General features: G+C 45.0%; 2 protein-coding genes across 2 annotated transcripts in view; both read right to left on the reverse strand.

Annotated features, from left to right (window-relative positions):
• Positions 1–8,059, reverse strand: part of MAP1LC3A (microtubule associated protein 1 light chain 3 alpha) — a 41,294-nt gene extending 33,235 nt beyond the window's left edge. Inside the window, exon 1 of the mRNA XM_083508344.1 lies at positions 7,717–8,059. Within this exon, the coding sequence (XP_083364470.1) occupies positions 7,717–7,756 (40 nt within the window). The 5' untranslated portion in view covers positions 7,757–8,059. The remainder of the gene's footprint in view (positions 1–7,716) is intronic.
• A 1,560-nt stretch (positions 8,060–9,619) lies between these two features.
• On the reverse strand, positions 9,620–15,803 carry DYNLRB1 (dynein light chain roadblock-type 1). The gene is made up of 4 exons (XM_083508345.1): positions 15,665–15,803; positions 12,438–12,513; positions 10,514–10,681; positions 9,620–10,030 (listed from the first exon to the last, which is right to left on the reverse strand). Exons 1-4 carry the CDS (start codon positions 15,665–15,667, stop codon positions 9,987–9,989), a joined length of 291 nt encoding a protein of 96 aa, XP_083364471.1. The 5' UTR covers positions 15,668–15,803; the 3' UTR covers positions 9,620–9,986.
• Between the last annotated feature and the right edge of the window lie 2,406 nt (positions 15,804–18,209).

Consider the following 18,209-nt stretch of genomic DNA (forward strand, 5'->3'; position numbering starts at 1 on the left):
TCTGGAAGTTTTAGTTCAGTGAGGGGACTGGGTGTCCCCTAACAACTCTCAGCACCCTTAAACTACATTTCCCAGGATTCTTAGAGGGAAGCCATGGCTGCTTTAAATAGTACAGGTGGGGCCTATGAAAACAGTATACAGGATACAAGGAGGTCTTGTAAAATTTCAGGAGATTCTCCCTAAGAACTCCTCCGAAAAGGGCAGCAGCTTCAAACACTTTGTAAACAGATGTTCTTGTGACGACTGTTTGCCTTGCAGGCCCAGCCCACGACTGTAAACTTTGCAAGGCCTGAAAGGGCAGAGAAGCCAGAAGAGCACTTGACCCTGAGGCATTTTCCTTAACACACTCTCTGCTGTGCTTCTTAATCCCATCCTGGAGGAGGTAGAGAAGGAAAACATGGCTACTTTTTTTTTTCTTTTCTCCATAGAAGCAACAACATCTTTGGCTCAATGCAGATGGCTGGCTGGCTGATAACATCCCCCCTCTACCCTTTCTTCCCAGAAAGTATTTAGCAAACCAGTCAGCTGAGAGAGCCAAAAGGGCATGTGGAAAATAAGCTGAAAGGAACACGTAACAGTCAGTCGCAGCTGCCTTGCCTGACCTCGCCATTCCAGCCCCCTGTGCCTCCTAGGCTATTTTAATCCTGTTTGCTTTCAAATGGGATGGCTGGGATTGGGAGAGGGGGGTGGGAAGGAAGGAGAGAAGAGGGCATCTGGAAAGAAGCCAAGCTCTCTGCTTTCCTCCTACTTGGCCCACCCCCCTGTGTCCCCCCCCCCCCAAGCTTACAGCAGGCGGTTGGGAGGTAGAAAGCAAACTTCATCCATTGCCCTTCGCCAGCCAGGACGTCAGCAGCTCTAGATAGGTGATGGCATATACATTGCAGCAGTCAAATACCTGGTAGTCAGAAAAGCCTCGTGATATTTTTGTTTTTGTTACACCCTTCTCGACTGGGGCGGGCGGTTGGGCAAAGGGCGGGTGAGTAAGCGGTTTGTGAGGACAACAAGCAGCTCAAGAGGTATTCAAGTCTCCGGCATGTGGGAGAGTCAGCTACAGTGTTATGAAAAACACAGCAGTGCAACATGTGATGGTGTCGTTTCCACAGTGGCTTTTAAGGCGTCAAGCACTCTATGTAATTTCTCTCATTTCTCTTCATTATAATTATGTGCCTTTGCAACTTTGGTCCAGGGTTAAACCCTCCACCTTTTCCTGACAGGTCTCCTGTACCTTTAAGAGCTGCAGCAAACAGAAATTCAACAGGAACAGTGTGGTGCCTGCCTATTATAATCTGTTAAAAACACAAGAACTTGTTCAGGGGAAAAGGTTGCATCCCAGGAAAAGAAGTGTCCCCACAGTCCCTACTTGCTTAAGGGCTCTTCAATTTGTTGCTAAGTTAATATTTTAGCCCAGGCCAAGCTGCTGTACAGGTTCAAAGCAGGAGTGTGACCTCAAATGTGCTTGCACAACACTTAAGAGCTGCTCACTGACAAGGCAGCGTTGTCACAGCATGACAACACTTGAAAACCATTCTGTGAGCTTTCTTAGAAATTACTGGACAAGGGTTCCAAGAATAATTCAAACTTTCCACAGCTCTCACCAACATACCACATAATAACCCCAGAATGCGGTTGATTTCAAGCATCAAGCAAGAGACATTCTCTATGGCTTCCTTTGCTAACCTGTTTCGCCTTCCAAATGTTTCAGACTACAACTCCCATCAGCCCAACAAACATGTAATGGCTAGGGCAGATGGGAGTTGCACTCCAATACATCTGGAGATAAACAGGATATCAAAGGCTAATCTGTGGTGCGGACTGTTGGGTGGAATCTGAATTGGGTGCAAAATAATACACACACAACAAAAGAGAACATTTTGGAGAAAACATTTGCTTCCAGAAGGGCATACAAAACCTTCAGGAATGACAGTTCAGCAAGGCTTCAATGACAGAAGATGGGAGCCTACACAAGACACATCTATCGGACCAAAACAGATGTGGCACAGAAGATCACATAACCATAAGAGTTAGAAGGCACCTCTAGAGGTCATCCAGTCCAACCCCTTGCTCAGGACAGGATCTGCAATGCAGAGTGCCATGTAGAAGAATCTGTGATCAGATTTCCCAATTAATTTAAAAAGAAATAGTAGAAGAAGCCACATCTTTACAATGACATGCCCAGTGTAATATTCATTCCAGCACCTCATTCTCCACTGCAAATATTTCGTCTGCGGGCTTGCCTTTAGCTATACAAAATTCCTGTTAGTCTCACTAGGGAAAACTACAGATACCCATGCTGTGGCTTCCCCCCACCTTCCAAAAAAGCCCAAAGTTAAATAGCAGCTTTGGGGAGGGACAGTATGGCCAAGGACAGGTTTGTTATTTCTACAGCCTCCACCAGAGTTGCTGCTCTCCACAAAACTGAAACACCACCCCAGCTGTTTTAAACAAAAAACAAAAACCCAAAACAAAATATTCAGGGGATCTGATCACAGATCTGCAATATCACATCTGTTTCAGTCTTTGGATAAACAGTACTCAGATAACAGAATACTAAGGTACTTGCATTCCTGGTGCTTTTTCTTTACTCAGTTTCTGGTTACATTGCATGAGGTGATTAGGAAACCTATCCAACCCCAGTCATCAGCTCCCTGGATGCCCTTAGTCAAGTCATTCCTCTCACTCTCAAATTCTCCACCAATAAAATAGGGGTGACAGAGAACTCACACACATAATGGATGTGGAGCTGGAAAAAAATGGTAAAGTAGGCTTGTACAAGGTCAATTGCCTGGCTCTTTCTGATCAGAACTACCCCCAAGGGAATCAGACAGGGAAGTTTTCTAAATTGAGGGAAATGGTTAACATAGCGAAGTACTGAGGTGGGAAAATAAAAAATGAGGTCACAACAGAGCTTTATTATTGATCATCATCATCATATTGTCATCAACTATTTTTAAATAGGATTCTCCAATAATATTGTTCTCTAAGTGGCTCAAACATGAATGAAAGTTAAAGACAAGTATGGTAAAGGTAAAGGTAAAGGTACCCCTGACCATCAGGTCCAGTCGTGACCGACTCTGGGGTTGCGGCACTCATCTCGCTCTATGGGCCGAGGGAGCCGGCGTTTGTCCGCAGACAGCTTCCGGTTCATGTGGCCAGCATGACTAGCCGCTTCTGGTGAACCAGAGCAGCGCATGGAAACACCGTTTACCTTCCCGTCGGAGCAGTTCCTATTTATCTACTTGCACTTTGATGTGCTTTCGAACTGCTAGGTTGGCAGGAGCAGGGACCAAGCAAAGGGAGCCCACCCCGTCGTGGGGATTCGAACCGCCGACCTTCTGATCAGCAAGTCCTAGGCTCTGTGGTTTAACCCGCAGCGCCACCCACGTCCCTACAAGTATGATACAAGGGTCATTAAACACACAGCCTAAACATTACCAGCACAAAATAAAAAAAATTCCTTCCAGTAGCACCTTAAAGACCAACTAAGTTAGTTCTTGGTATGAGCTTTCGTGTGCATGCACACTTCTTCAGATACACTCACGTGGACTAGATATAACTCACGTGTATCTGAAGAAGTGTGCATGCACACGAAAGCTCATACCAAGAACTAACTTAGTTGGTCTTTAAGGTGCTACTGGAAGGAATTTTTTTATTTTGACTATGGCAGACCAACACGGCTACCTATCTGTAACTATTACCAGCACAGATAGGAATAAAACCAGAGGACACCACCCATCCCCTGAAAAGTCTGGGAAACATGGTCTAGTTTTGGGGAATCACAAGTGGGTAGAGAGATGTTGCACCCTGGTTCTATGTTTGGGCTACCCACATTCCTCTGGTTGGCCACTGTGAGAAGAGGACACTGGACTAGATGGACTATTGGCCTGATCCAGCGGGCTCTTTTTATGTTCTTCTGAAGATAAGAGGTCTTCACCTAGTGCCTGCACAACCTTAAAGAAGGCGCCAGGCAAGTCTCTCTGAGAAGGGCATTGGGGTGCCACCAATGACCAGGCCATCTTGCTTGTAGTCGCTTTCCTCACTGCACTGGGCACAGGGACTCAGGGCAGGGCTTACAAATAGGATCAAAGTTCAGGTATATATGCGTGTGATATTTCAGATATCCTGGTTGCAAGCCATTAACGGGCTTGAAATATAAAACCAGCACCTCATGCTGTGTCCAGAGATGGACCAAAGGTCAGAGCAGTAGTTTATAAGATTGTGCACAATGTGAAACAAATAGATAGCTGCCCAGAGTGGCCACGACAACCTAGTCCATTGGGTGTTGTACAATTATTGTTATTGTTATTACAGATATCCCCCTTAACGTCATTAGAATTCACCCAACAACACTGAAAAGGGGTAGAGATTCAGGACAGATAAAAGGGAGTACTTCTTCACACAATGCAAATTTAACTTACGGAATTCCCTGCCGTTTTGAATGTCTTTTAAAGATTAGATACAGTAAATTCATGGAGTATCCTCAGTGGCTGCTAATTATGACAGCTAATTGAAACCTCCAAGTACAAAAAAGGTTGTCTCTCTCTCTGGATGCTTGAGACAAAGGGGAAGACTGTTTTCTTCAAGCTAGCCACTGCAGAAAATAAGATTCTGGACTAGATATAACTTTGCTCTGATCCAGCTGGACTCTTCCCATGTTATTTTGTGGGTGTGCACTAAAAAGGCATTCTGGATCACCAAGAGAATAATGATTAACCACTGTTGCCTTCAATAGTCTTTCCCAGCGCGCGCTCTCTCTCTCTCTATATATATATATTTTACAAAACAGTTTAAGGGAACGCACTATTTTAGGAGTTGAATAGATACATAACAATATAACAATGCTTCTTCTAAAAAGAATAAATCTACATTTGAAAACAGTCATTCTTTCTAGCTAACAACACTCTCCAAGCTGGCATCTGAAATAAGAGATCTTGTTTATATGACAAAAGTGTTTTTAACTAAGGTGTAATCCTTTAAAATAAAATAAAATAATGCAATAGTATTTCAGCAAACTTAACACAGCAATCCTAGATACATATAAGTCTAACTGAATGCCAAAATAGGGAGGGGGTGGATGACTAGAAAATACTTGATAATCTGATAAGCATCTATTCACTTGCAGACATAGCCATTAAGGGGACACAAGGGCCTTGACAGCTGCTTTGAGTCAAAAATGAATAATGGAAAATGAACAGGGTCAATATTTATGATATGAGAAAACTATTGATGAGTCACTGGCATTTTCTTGGAGGAAACACAAACCTGTCTGGTAAACATTCTTAAAGAGGATCATTCTGAAGCAGCAGGACCTGCTTATGGTGAAAAACTCCAAAAGCATTCAACTGATCTTCACTCAGCAAGCTGTCATTTTAATGCCCAGGCTGCCATAGATGACGAGCAGTGCTCTTGCAAAACTGCAATTCATCACAATAGGGATGTGCTGGAGAACTTCCCTGTGGACTCACTTCAGTGCTCTGAACTAGTTTTGTAATTTATGCATGTGTTCTTGTTTTACATAAAATATTTTGTTTTCCTACCACCCAGTGGCCAAATTGGAATGTACTGGAAGAGGCAGAGAAACAGAATGAAAATAGATGAATCACAGAGATTAGGGATGGGAATTTTGGAGAGAAATGAGATCTGTACATCACACTCATCCCCGATGACTACAGATCCTTCTCATCCTCCCAGGCTTCTGAATTGCTTTATCTTACACAACAGATAAGGACTAGAAACTTTCCTCATTTTATTCCAAGAGAGGAATAAGTGTCCAGCGCTGTACTTATTTATCCTCTCTGAAAGACAATGGCAGAATACAACAACTAACAACAAAGTCCAACTGTTGGAGAAGTATAAGCATCAACAACATACAGATCTAAATTTAATCCTTAATTAAGGATTAATGACTGTCAGTCTGAAGACAATGTAACAAGTGAGAAGGTAGTTATTTGAACACAGATTCTGGAATGTATTTTACATTTTCTGAAAGTACTTTTAGGGCAGCGGCCATGTGAAAAACAGGAGAGCTTAATATTTCTCAGGAGCCCTTTAGCTGCCTTTGATCAGAACAGGATGCTGGTTTCACATGGAAGACCAACGAAATATACATTGCGCCTATTCCAAACGATCGCTCACCAAAGGCAGATACCCAGTTCTAACCATAGGGGGGAAGTCATAGACTTTTGTCCCTCCTTTCAGCTTCTACAGTAGGTTTTTTATGTTTGTGTGTGTATTCTTAGATACGTATTTTCAGCAAAAGGGGGAAATAATCTGGAGACCCTAGAAATCTACAGACACAGCAGATTACCCAAAGCCACACTCTCTGCTCCATTAATCAAAACAGAAGAATGACAAGTGGGAATATACTGTGGGCATAACAAGCGCTTCGAATCTCGGGGGCGGGACCCCACTGAATGCCTTGGATCCCATTGGAGGCAGCAAATATTTCCACCCGAGTGGGAGTGAAATGGCTCTCTTCCAGCAGAGCTCCTCTTTCAACCGCACATTTGGCTCTTTAGAGGGCTGGGGGTTTCTCTGGCACAGGGACGTGGCTTTCCAGCTCCGCGTTCCAAGCCCCCATCATTGCAGAGGCTGGACCACATCAACGCCCCCCCCCCACTTTTCTTATTTGTAGGCATTACATCACCGCTAGGGTTCGGCTGGGCTGCTGCAGCTGCTAATTACCTCGGGCTTCCTTCCTGCCTCCTTGCCCTGCCTGGCTCAGCAGCAGGAAACTTGAACGATCAAGCAAAACAAAGAGAGTCACCTGGCTGCCTACAGCTCCCAGAGTCGCCCAAAGCGCATTTATCTCCAGGTCTGGGTTGAACATACACCAAGACAAGGAGGGATTTTTTTTTCCAAGGGGCGGAACCTGCAGCAATTTGGGCACTGAGTTTCAAGTTGCTTTTAGAAGTGGGGGGGGGGGGGCAAGACAGGTTTTAGAGGGGGCAAGAGGAGCTGCCCCTGCCATTAGGAGAACTGCTCAGTTCTTTCACTCACCCACCCCAAACCATGAAAAAGAGCCCCACAGAACGGGTGGGGAAAGTGGAAAGATGCCAGAAGCAAAGCAGTCTGTCCCAGTAAAGGGTGTTGAGTTACCCAGCACACCCCACCGAAGTTTCCTTAATGGGGGAGAGGCGGAATCTTTATGAAAATGCCTCGGGTTTGGATGACCGAAGGGCACATTTTGGAGAGGAGGTGATCACCTGCCCTTGGGTTTTTAGGCACTTCTCATTCGCACAGCCCCAAACAGGTACGAGTTAAAAGTCTTGCCCTAGATTGAGAGACGCAGGTGAGCTGGAGGGAGCCGAAATCTAAATAATCTTGGGGAGGAAGCACCCCAAGGGGGTGTGAGCACGGCTCCCTCCAGCTCTTAGCCCACTGCGCCCTCTCCAACAGCATAAGGAACCCTGGAGGCGGAGAAAAGGGAAGCACCCTGGGTGGAAAAAACAAGAGCGAAGAAAACAAGGGCATTAAGCTCCTCCGCTTAATTCCGCGGCAGCGTTAATGCAGAGCAGCAAAAAGGGCTCCTTTGGCGGCCTGAGGCCCCCCCAACATTTGCGCCCTCCAAACCTCCGCGCCCCCCTCGCTTGCTCCCCAAAACGTCAGGGTAGGAGGGACGGCGGCGATAAGCTCCCTCTCTCCCCCCCAACCCCCCCCCCCCGTTGTCCCAACCTGCTGGGCCCGGGAGCCGAGCGTTTTACCGACGTAGGAACTTACAGAAGCTCCGCCGCTGCTTGAAAGGCCGGTCCGAAGGCATCTCGGCCGGGGATGGAAGGGGTGTGAGCCAAGAGCGCCGCGACTCAGCAGGGACAGCGGGATCTTGCCCGGGCTCCAAAGACCCCGCGGCTGGAGAGGGACGCGGCCGAGCTCCCCACAGCCGCCTCTGGCTGCCGGAGGACGCCGCCTATTTAAGTCCTCGAAGGGCAGCAGGTGCCTCGCGGGCGGCAAGAGCCAGCCGACTGTCGCTGCTGCTTCTGCTGCTTCGTCGTCGCTGCCGCCGGCTGGGCGATCCTCGGCGCTTCCCGGAGCTGGCAAAGCAGCGGTGACTTCACCAGCAGCCTCCTTAAAGGGGAGGTGCGCGGCCCCGCCCCTTCTGCAGTGCGGCCTCCTTGCCAGGGACGCACCGCGGCCGGAGCCGGCAGCCCTCGGCGCTCTTTCCGCTCCAGACGCCCTGGCGAGGAGGCTGGGCTTCGCGGGGAAGGGAACAATGCAGGCGCGGAGAAGGGCGAGGAGCATGCACAGAGTGCTGCTTCCTCGGGCTCGTGTTTTTAGCTGGCACAGGCCTCGCTACGGAGGGAGCCTCGGGTCTCTCTTTTAAACTAAGGAGAGGCCCGTTCATCGAAGAATTAACCTCGGATTCCCCTTCCCCGCCAATCCTTCCTTTCAGGCTCTGATAAACCAGAGGAATAAATCAAAGCAGAAAGCCTCAAATCGCCTTCAGAGCAATCCATAAGGCTTTTCCCCTTCTCTTGATGATATAGCCATAGTGATGCCATGAACCCAGTAAAATGCCACTGAACATGTACAGAGTGCCCTCTTCCTACTGAATAGTGCATGCAGAATAACCTAATTGTGTGAACAGGAATTCTGGGTCAGAAGGAGCTTTGAGGTTGAGCAGGGTCTCATATGCTTATTTATATTTTTATGAGCAGGTACCCAAAGGTGGTGTTCTACCCTCACCCCACCATTTTATCCTCCCTACAACTCTCTGATGTACCGGTAGGTTAGATGGTCTAGAGGGCCAAGGTCACTCAATGAGCTTCATGGCTAAGAAATCCAGCATAGCTCATTGTGGAATTTCCAGCACCAGCTCCCATTGCAGGAACTCAAAAACGTATAGGCCTCTCCACCTCTCTAAACGCAACTAGTCTCCTGCTTCTCTCTTTTAATTTTAAGGGCCAGTTCTACTGCAGCAGGGGTTGGGACCTTAAGTCCCTAGCACCAAATCTATTTGGACCTCAGGAGTCTCCCCAGGCCACAACCTGCTTCACACCCTCTTTGAGTGGTTTTACCTGGTTGAAATGCATCCTTGACCCTGATAATGCCTGGATATAGAAAAGAGCTGAGTGCATGAAGAAACCAGCCTACTGTGCAATTGTAAAATTTACATGCATTGCACCCAGTGGCCACCACTGCCTCCTGTGGAAGTGAGTTCCGTGGTTTATGGGCTGTGTGAAGAAGTACTTTCTTTTATCTGTCCTGAATCATCCAACATTAAGCTTCATAAGTTCTAGTATTATGTATTTAGTATTATGAGAAAGGAAGGAAACATTTCTTTCTATCTGCTTTCTCCAGGTCAGGCGTAATTTTACAAACTTCTATCATGTCTTCCTTGCCTTTTCTCTAAACTAAAAAGCCCCAAATGCTGCAACCTTTCTGAGAGTCACTCCATCCACTTACCATTTTGGTTGCCCTTTTCTGAACCTTCTCCAACTCTCCCGATATCCTTTCTGAGGTGAGGCAACCAGAACCGTACAGAATTTTCCAAATTCAGTCACTCAAAATGCTCAGGAATACCGTGACAGCGTGGGTGATTTCAAGATACGCAAGACTTCCAATTTCTGTATTAAAAACTCAAGGCTACTGAAATCTTTAAAAAATCAAAGGTCACAGTCCAGAATTCTTCTATTCTTTTAATCAGTTTCAGAAGAAACAGCATCTTCCAAATTTAAATAAGTGTCAAAAGAAAAAGGATGCAAAAGAAAAACTAATTTATGATTAGAAAGGTTTCAGACAACAGTCCTGTACAATTACATTTTCTGGGGAAAAATCTTTGACACTTAAGTTAGCCTGATTTCCTTGCTTTTCTTCTTCATCTAGTTACATTTTAGTTATATGAAGATACTCCTTGAATTTACATTTAACAGTTAAAAACAGAATCTCAGGCATTATTAATGTGGCACAAACAATTATTTACTAACAGCTTTTTGGACGTTAAATAAAAATACATTTAAGTATAAGGAACTGAAGGTCATTTTGAGAGGATTTCACTCCGTTGGATTCTGAACGACAATCAGGAAATAGTCCTTATCTGCAATGAAATAAAAGAGGGATTTTTTAAAAAAGTATTTTATTGTTAGTGCTAATTTAATCACATGCATTCTAGGCTCAGTTACAGATAGAACACTCTAGGAGTGGAAGTCTCACTTCAAGACTTCACAACTGGCCAGTAGCAACCTAGACCATCTTATATACAAAGCACAAGAAGAGGAAGTAGAAGAAGTTCAAGAGTTGTTCAGAAGACTTTGGAGTAAAATATAAATAAGACCAAGTTGCAAGATTGTGAAGGATATGTAAAACCCCCATCAATGATGAAGTTCTTCAATGTTATTTGAATCTGGATAGGAAACCCATCTAAAACTCTTTCACCACTATTTAGAACCCACACTTTTCTGTATTTCCTATATAGTACAAAATAAAGAGTGTATCCCATATAAAAGTTTAGATTTAGAGATAATGAAAATCCACTTTGGCATCCAAATGTTCCAAGAAGAGCTTTCCCTGTTTATTTTACCTGGCGCAACCATGATTTCGTTTTTCTTGGAGCGAATCCGCAAGAACGTGAGGTCATTCTGGGGATCAATATCTCGCACGGTCCCCCTTGCCTTCATTATTAAGTTGTGCATTAAGCCTGCATACTGCACTGTGGTGGGGTTATCCATGGTGCTTTTGATGGGAATGCCTGCAGGGTGCAAAATGATTCTGTGGTTACGTTAGGCTAAGACACAGTTTGATTTGAGAAAGTTAAGGGCCTAACTAGCCCTGTCTGCAGAAGGCCTGTACAAGGACTTCTGCTTGTGCCTACCAAGTGAAGAAAGCTTACTTCTTTGCCACCACTGCACCCGCAAGTAGCCGTATGGCAAAGCTTTTCTGAGTGGCAAATGGGCTTTTGTCATCTGGCCAAGACAGTATTGCTCTGACACCCTCCTTTGCAATTCACTGGGGGGGGGTTGGAAATCACTTGAATTCAAACAAAATTGGATGCCACAGTTACCCCCAAGTCCAATGGAAGTGCCTAGAACACTGCATCTTCCATCTAAACTGAATCAGTTTAGATTATTGCAGCCTGAGGATGTGGTCAAGCTGCTTGAAGAAGTGCAGCTGATCACCTGCCCGCTTGATGCTTGCCCATACTGGTTTCTAGCCACAGGGAGTTGACTTGGATACAGGAAGCGATTGATGCTTCACTGGAGAAAGGGCAAGTACCATCTGCCTTGAAGAAGGTGGTGGTGTGGTGTGTCACCTCCTTAAGAAGTCCTCCCCTTGGCCAATAAGTGTTAAACAACTATCACCCAGTGGCAGATATCCCCTTTTGGGACAAAGCGCTCAAGAAGGTGGCAGTGGTCCAGCTTCAGGCATGCTTGGAGGAAGCTGATTACTTGGAACCATTCCAGTCAGGCTTCAGGCCTGGTCATGGCACTGAAACTGCCTTGGTCGCCCCAGTTGCTGATGTTTGGTGGGAGAAAGAAGAGGGCAGTCTCCTCCATCTCTTGGCCACTTTCAACACTGTTGATCACAGTATCCTTCTAGAGTTTCTCATGGAAGTAAGGGTTGGGTGAACCGTGCTTCAGAAATCTGATGACACACCTTTTGACACCTGAGATGTATATTTTCAGGACCCACCTTATTTTTTGTGATTATAAGTTGTTTTTAATGTTGTGTTTTCATTGTTGTAACCTGCTCTGGGATCTTACAGTAAAGGGCAGGTAATTATGGCGAAGTTCTCCACCACTGTTAATAGGGCCTTGCGGATCACAAGTAACATTTTAGGAGCAGGCACACAGACAGACATTCAACAGCATTACACCATCCCAATTTGTAGAGGAAGACGCAAAATTAATTGGCCACAAGCAGTGCTAAATTCATTATCAAAGGTACAGCACATCTTTAAAGATATGTACTATGCCTTTTGATTTCGCTGGGACTTACTCCCATATAAACATGCATAGGATTGTAGCCTTAGCATCACAGCAGACATTTCTAACGTGCAAGTGGGTTTCTCTAACCCAAGTGTGTTATGTAGCCCATGGAAAACTCTGTCTGGCTCCTGGAATTCTCCCTAGACTGTACAACCCTTTTCCAAGCCACACCCCTCACTGGCTCCATTCTACAGCTTGAATATTTCTGCCTGGTGAGAATGTATCCCTGAGTTCTGATGCATCAACTTTGCCTGGATGAAGACTAAAGAAACCAGTAGACTGTGCAAAGGTAAAATCTACATTCATTGCTCCACCCACTTTTCCCTCTGGCCCCCATTCATCACAGCATGTGACGGTTCACACATACCTAATAAAACAAAAACAAACTAATAACCCCCTCCCACACAAGAATATTTATTATTAAATTTATTGCACAATCAGGATAAATTTAGTATGTCAATAGAGCATCAGGGCCTAAAAGAGTGGCTTTCGCCAACAACAACCATAATTACACAATACCTTCTGAATTAACAATGATTATTCCTTGGACCCCCTTTTGACTCTGAATTCGCTTAAGGGTTTCTTCTACCTCAGCCTGGAAGAAAAAGAAAATATGCAAGTGTATCTTGAAAGAAGCAATTTGTTTTCCAATAATGCTGTGTAATAAGACATCTGGAAAGACTGGAGGGGTAAGAGGATTCGGAGAGGTACGTCTTGTGCTCCAAGCACAGAAGCACAGCTCTCTCCAGCACCACCATATCATCAAAGTCTGCTTAAGCTTTTCTTAAGGCCACAATTTTCCTCCCATCATCTGGCAATAAGTCCTGGGAAGCCAGAAACTGGTTCTGCTTATCCGTTTCAGTGGCTTTGCTTATCAGGCTCAGACGTTACACAAGGCAGTGCGATGATAGGGGTGAAATCCTGGCGCATCTTGCACAGAAGTCTCCCCCTCTCACAACAAAGGCCTCTTCACACATCACTTCCTATATGGAAATCATCTTTATGCTGGAAAATATCTTGCAGAATACAACCTGGGAAGCACAGTGCAAATATTTAAATGCTGCTATGGCAAGCCAAGACGTGTCATTTAAAAGATTTCATGGTTCAGCAGCAATGGCATATAGATGATCCTAAGAGGTAGGTTAGGGTTAGAAACGGACTGGCTCAAGGTCACCCATTGAACTTCGTAACTAAGTGGGGAATTGAACTTTGGTTTCCCAGCATAGGTGTCAACTTTTCCCTTTTCTTGCGAGGAATCCTATTCAGAATAAGGGAAATTCCCTTTAAAAAAGGGAAACGTTGACAGCTATGTTTCCCAGGCCCTGGTCGTACAAACAAACATCCCCACATATATATTTAAATGCTCTTTTTTGTTTTGTTTAGGCATGTCGACCTAGATAAGGATTTTTATTACACATAAAAGTGCTGAATTTGCCCAAATTTTAATAAGTCTTCTGTCTTCTTGATTTTAAAGTTTGATTTTGCTTTTTTAAAATATGCATGCTTTATTGTTTTGTCTAAATAACTTAGAGAGTTATATTAATCATGTTAAACACACACATATATATGTATAAATATCTATTATATATATATACATACACACACACACACCTGCAACTCAGGATAATGCAATGCATCTGATAATGTGGACTTATACTATAATAAATTAGTTAGGTCTTTCAGGTGCCATGATATACTTTTGTTATTCTGACAAAATTGTATCAAAGGTACCCACCAGAGGTTTCTGCCTGCAGATCATTTTGCCTAGACAAGGCCAGACCTGTTATTAGGGAGACTACTTCATCTCTGCAGCCGGGAGGGCCATGACCACAACCACATGGAGAGGCACCAGTGATTAAGGAAACAAGTAAAGTGGCCTGGAGCAATCAAAATCCACAGCAGAAAATCCAAACTAGACAAGTCCTGACCATGATCAAGTAAAAAATGTTTAGTTCTACAGTATATGCAATCTGAATATGTGGTAACAGGCCCATTGCCCCATGCTCAACCATAAAATGAGGTTATATATTTTTCAAACTTCTGCAAACCTGGCAGGGAAAGGGGAGAGGGTTCCCTGCAGAGGCTGATGCTTCCCCTCTTCATTGTCAGTTTTGGCTACAATGCTAGCAGCATTCAGCTCATGAGTTTGCTATTATAGTGGAAGTGATAGGGGAACACAAGGTTCAATAGCATACTTCAAATGTATGATGTGCCCACACTTGAAATACCGCATTTACTCGAATCTAATGGTCACCTTTTTTGGCCAAATTATGTTGCAGAAATTAAGGTGTGCATTAGATTTGATGGCATATTTACATTTGCCAGCATTTTGTTTTTGTTTCAAAGTTCTGAACATTGAGGTGTGCATTAGATTTGATGGCACATTACACTCGAGTAAATATGGTACATGAGGCCACCACCATGCTGGAACTGTAAAGGTTTTGACCAGTGGCTGCTTGGGAAGGACATGCTGACAGTCTTGGGTTCCATGATGGAGAAAAGGTGGACTATAAATGCAAATATGCATGCACCATGGAACCACCCATGCATTGCCTTCTATATACATGGCCAACAGGCAATAGTAATGCAATACTGTGTATTTCTGTATTTGGTGTGCTTATTCTATATGATTTATGCTGTATTTATGATGCTCTATTATGTTCTGTCACATTATTGTCATTTGTAAGCCGCTTTGGGATTCATCTGAATGAAAAGCGGCACAGAAATATAATCAATCAATCAATTCAAGAACATATGACAAGCTCTACTGGATCACGAACCAATGGCTTATCTAGTTCAGCATCCTATTCTCACAGTGGTCAATGAGATGTCTCAACAAGAAGCCTGCAAATAAACCTGAGAACTCAGCACTCTCCATACTTGTGATTCCCAGGAACACTGCCTCTGACAGTACAGGAAGAACATACTTGCTGCTGCTAGTAGGCCATTGATGGGGTCTTTTAAGTTTAGTTGTACTGTACATAGGACTTGGGAAGCAACCCACATGCATCATCTTACAAATAGTTTTGGGTGCCAACAACATGCCTTGGAGACACCTTTTGCCGGAATGATTTTAATAAAATAATATATACATGCAAGCAGTCCCGAATCTAGACATTTTGCAGAATTCTATACAAAGTACACTGAAGGGCCAAATGTTGTGCAGGGGCAAAAGTCGTGGGTTTGGACACTACGACGAGCCACAAACGCAGACCCCACTCTGCCAACAAATACAATGCAACAGAAAGCCACTCTGTCAGCAGACCCTGCCCCATTGTTATGTTGGGGGGAAATGAGCTCCTGGGAGTACAAAATGTATCAAGCAGGAATGCATGCAGGTGAGAGCGTTGCGCATCATGAGCAGTGCTCCTTATATGGGACCAGAAAGATGGTCACATCACGGAGATGGGGATGATGCTGTAAACAATGCAAGAGGCCCCGGAACCCGCGTGCCAAGAGGACGGCCGTGGAAATGCACGCGATCAGAGAGAAGCTGAACAGCAAAAGAAAAGAGCTGGTGAATGCAATGGGCCCCTCAGCCACATCCTTTGATCTCGGACCCCGGGGCGCGCAGGAGCTGGCCGGGTGTGGCACATCACAAGGCGGCAGCGGAGTCTGCTCTGGACTTTTCCAAAGAGCTGCCCAGGAAGTCTCCACTGGTCACCCGAAACCCACCCAGGAAGTCTCCTCTTTTCTGCGACGGGGAGAATTCGGCAGCAGCAGACCGCCCACCCCCCTTCACTCACCATCTTGCAGAGAGGGAGGGAGATCAATGCCTTCCCTGGGAGGTACCCACAAGCTGGCACCCGAGCCCCGTCACAGTGAGCGCGCGCGCCTGCGCCCCAGTCTCACCCCGCAGGGCGAGCCGCGTCCTTAGCCAATGGTTGGAGAGGGAAGGCGGGTTCCGAAGTTTAGGGACCGGGTGTCATTTCCTACACCGCCCTCTTGTAGGAAAACATTCCGTGGGGGTGGGGGGAAAGTGGGGGTGGCGGCTATGAATCGTTGCTTTGGAAGGCTCTCCATAAACACAGAATGGGTGTTTGCAACTTCGCGTATGAAGGAGGAAAATGCGTAATGCTGGACGGCTCAGCAGCTCAAACAGAGGCATCGGTGGCATAAGCTGTTCTCTCAAGGGGGAGAAAACTGAGCGTGATTTCAGAGCTGAGACTCAGGTTCAAATCCCTACTCGTTTGAAGCCCACGGGATGGTGCTTGGGGACATTGGCTCTCCTCGTGGTGGCTAAAATAGGAATTGGATGGGCAAAGAGTTTGCTACCTGGGTCCTTCTGGGGGGATGTAGAAGTATGTAGAAAGAAAGCAGTAAGTAATTTAGTGTTTGAACATAAGATTGACTTAAAAGAGAACAAGCATTATGGGATATTTTCAAAGAACGCTTAAAAGGAGGTGGGGTGGAGAGGGCGCTTGACAAATTTCGCCTGGGAGAGAGGCTTGATGCCACTGCCAAGGGGGGGGGGCAGCTTCCGGTATTCAAAACCATCCAAGTTTAACGCACGCAGTCCTTGGGAAAACCAGGCCCCAAATCGTTTGTGACTTTTCAGCTGTCATTGGGCTGGTGGGATTGAAGGGACACACGACTTTAGGGAGGGGTGCAGGTTACCCAACCCTGGATTAGGGCTTGAGAAAGATCAATACCAAGCCCTTAAATTGATCCTGGAAACACACTGGTGCCAGTGATTTTCTTAATTGAGAGGCTGATAAAAGTTCTGCAAACCACCCACCCTCATTCTCTCACTCAAATTCCTGCTTAGCTACAGACCAGTTAAGGGCAAGGTTGGGTGGCTAGGACTGGTAACACCCCCACGTACATGTTCTGTACGTAGAAATCCCCACGAAGCTTACTGGTATCACCAGCAGCAGCAGGGGAGCCGCAGCATAGCAGGTAAACTTTTGCCATCTCTCCCTGATTTGTGTTTGCTGCTGCTCTCTCTGCAAGGAAGTGGGCAGCCACTGGATCATGGACGACAGGCTCCCACCCCACTGATTTGCAATAGCTGGCCTGGACACCAGGCTTCTAGCTGGGGTGGGGAGATCAAATATAAAACCAAACAAATCACAGGGTTGACATAGCTGACTTCTGGGTTAGGGTGTGTTGGTATTTGAGGTTTTGTTTTGTTTCATCTGCTGGTTAGGGGGGGAAGTATGATTTTTGTTTCACTTTTAGTGCATTGCCAAAGTTTTCTATCACAATTATAGGGGGTTGTGTGGTTTTTAACATGCCGTATGAGATGTCTGTTTTGTATCAATTCTCCCCTATGACATAATGTATTTATGTGTATATCTTCCCATGTAGGTCATTTGAAAGCCTTTTAAAAAGCAAGTGACTATAACGTTTAATAAATAACCATGCTTAGCCTCATTCTGTAAATGTGTTGTTTCGCATGAGGCCTTGCTTCCTCATTAACTCCTCTGTATTAAAAGCACAACATGCTATTTTAGTGCATGGATGGCTAACACTTCTAGAAATGGCTTTGCTCCAGCTCCCAATATCCCTGGCCGTGCTGAATGGGGCTGCTGGGAGTTTGAGCCCAACAAAATCTAATAGTCACCCCTGATTCAGCAGAGGGCACACAATTGCTGGCTTTTTGGCACTACTGTATTCAAGTGCTATTCTGCCATCTAGTGACATGGCCAAGAAATACATGTCTATACCAGTAACAGAAAAATTCCAAACAAATGTCACTAAAATGCAGTTACCGACGAACTAGGACTTGCAGTAATGTAGACGTTTTGGATATGGGAAGTCCAGTAATGTAAATGGGTTTCTTCAGTTATAATTGGATGCAACACTTTGACCCATTTGTGATCAACGACAGTGAGAGCATAGCATATGCAAAAGCTTTAGTCATCAAAACAGGAAGCCGATGTGCGACAATATTTCCTGGTACTGGTTTGTTACTGACCGTGACATTACAATATCTCCACCTCACAATAGCAACCTAGGCTAAGACAAGTTCACTAAGGAGTCAACAGGATAGGAGAGAATTACAATTGTGCAGACAGCTTCAAGGTGTGTGTTCAAAGTCCATGAAGCACATACATGTCAGTGTGAAATAAAAGGGAAACTTTAACCTAGAGGAAGCATATGTGATGTGGAATTCACCCCTTTAGTAAAAACATAAATAAAAACAAACCCAACATTTCGTATAACATACACAATTCCATTTAAGTGACGATTAGAGTGAATGTATGTTGCTCAGTGACTGTTGTTGCATTGTTTAAGGCTTTTAAGAGAAACATTTCACACCATACAAGGAATGACAACCACCACCAG

Source organism: Podarcis liolepis (genome assembly GCF_965112155.1).
Source record: "Podarcis liolepis genome assembly, chromosome: 6".
Classification (NCBI taxonomy): domain Eukaryota; kingdom Metazoa; phylum Chordata; class Lepidosauria; order Squamata; family Lacertidae; genus Podarcis; species Podarcis liolepis.

Excerpts from the sequence above, each read along its gene's own strand:
- DYNLRB1 (XM_083508345.1), bottom strand. Across the intron at positions 10,682-12,437 it reads AATCATTGTTAATTCAGAAG|GCATTCCCATCAAAAGCACC; the intron begins GTATTGTGTAAT and ends TGCACCCTGCAG. Across the intron at positions 10,031-10,513 it reads CGAAATCATGGTTGCGCCAG|ATAAGGACTATTTCCTGATT; the intron begins GTAAAATAAACA and ends ATTTCATTGCAG.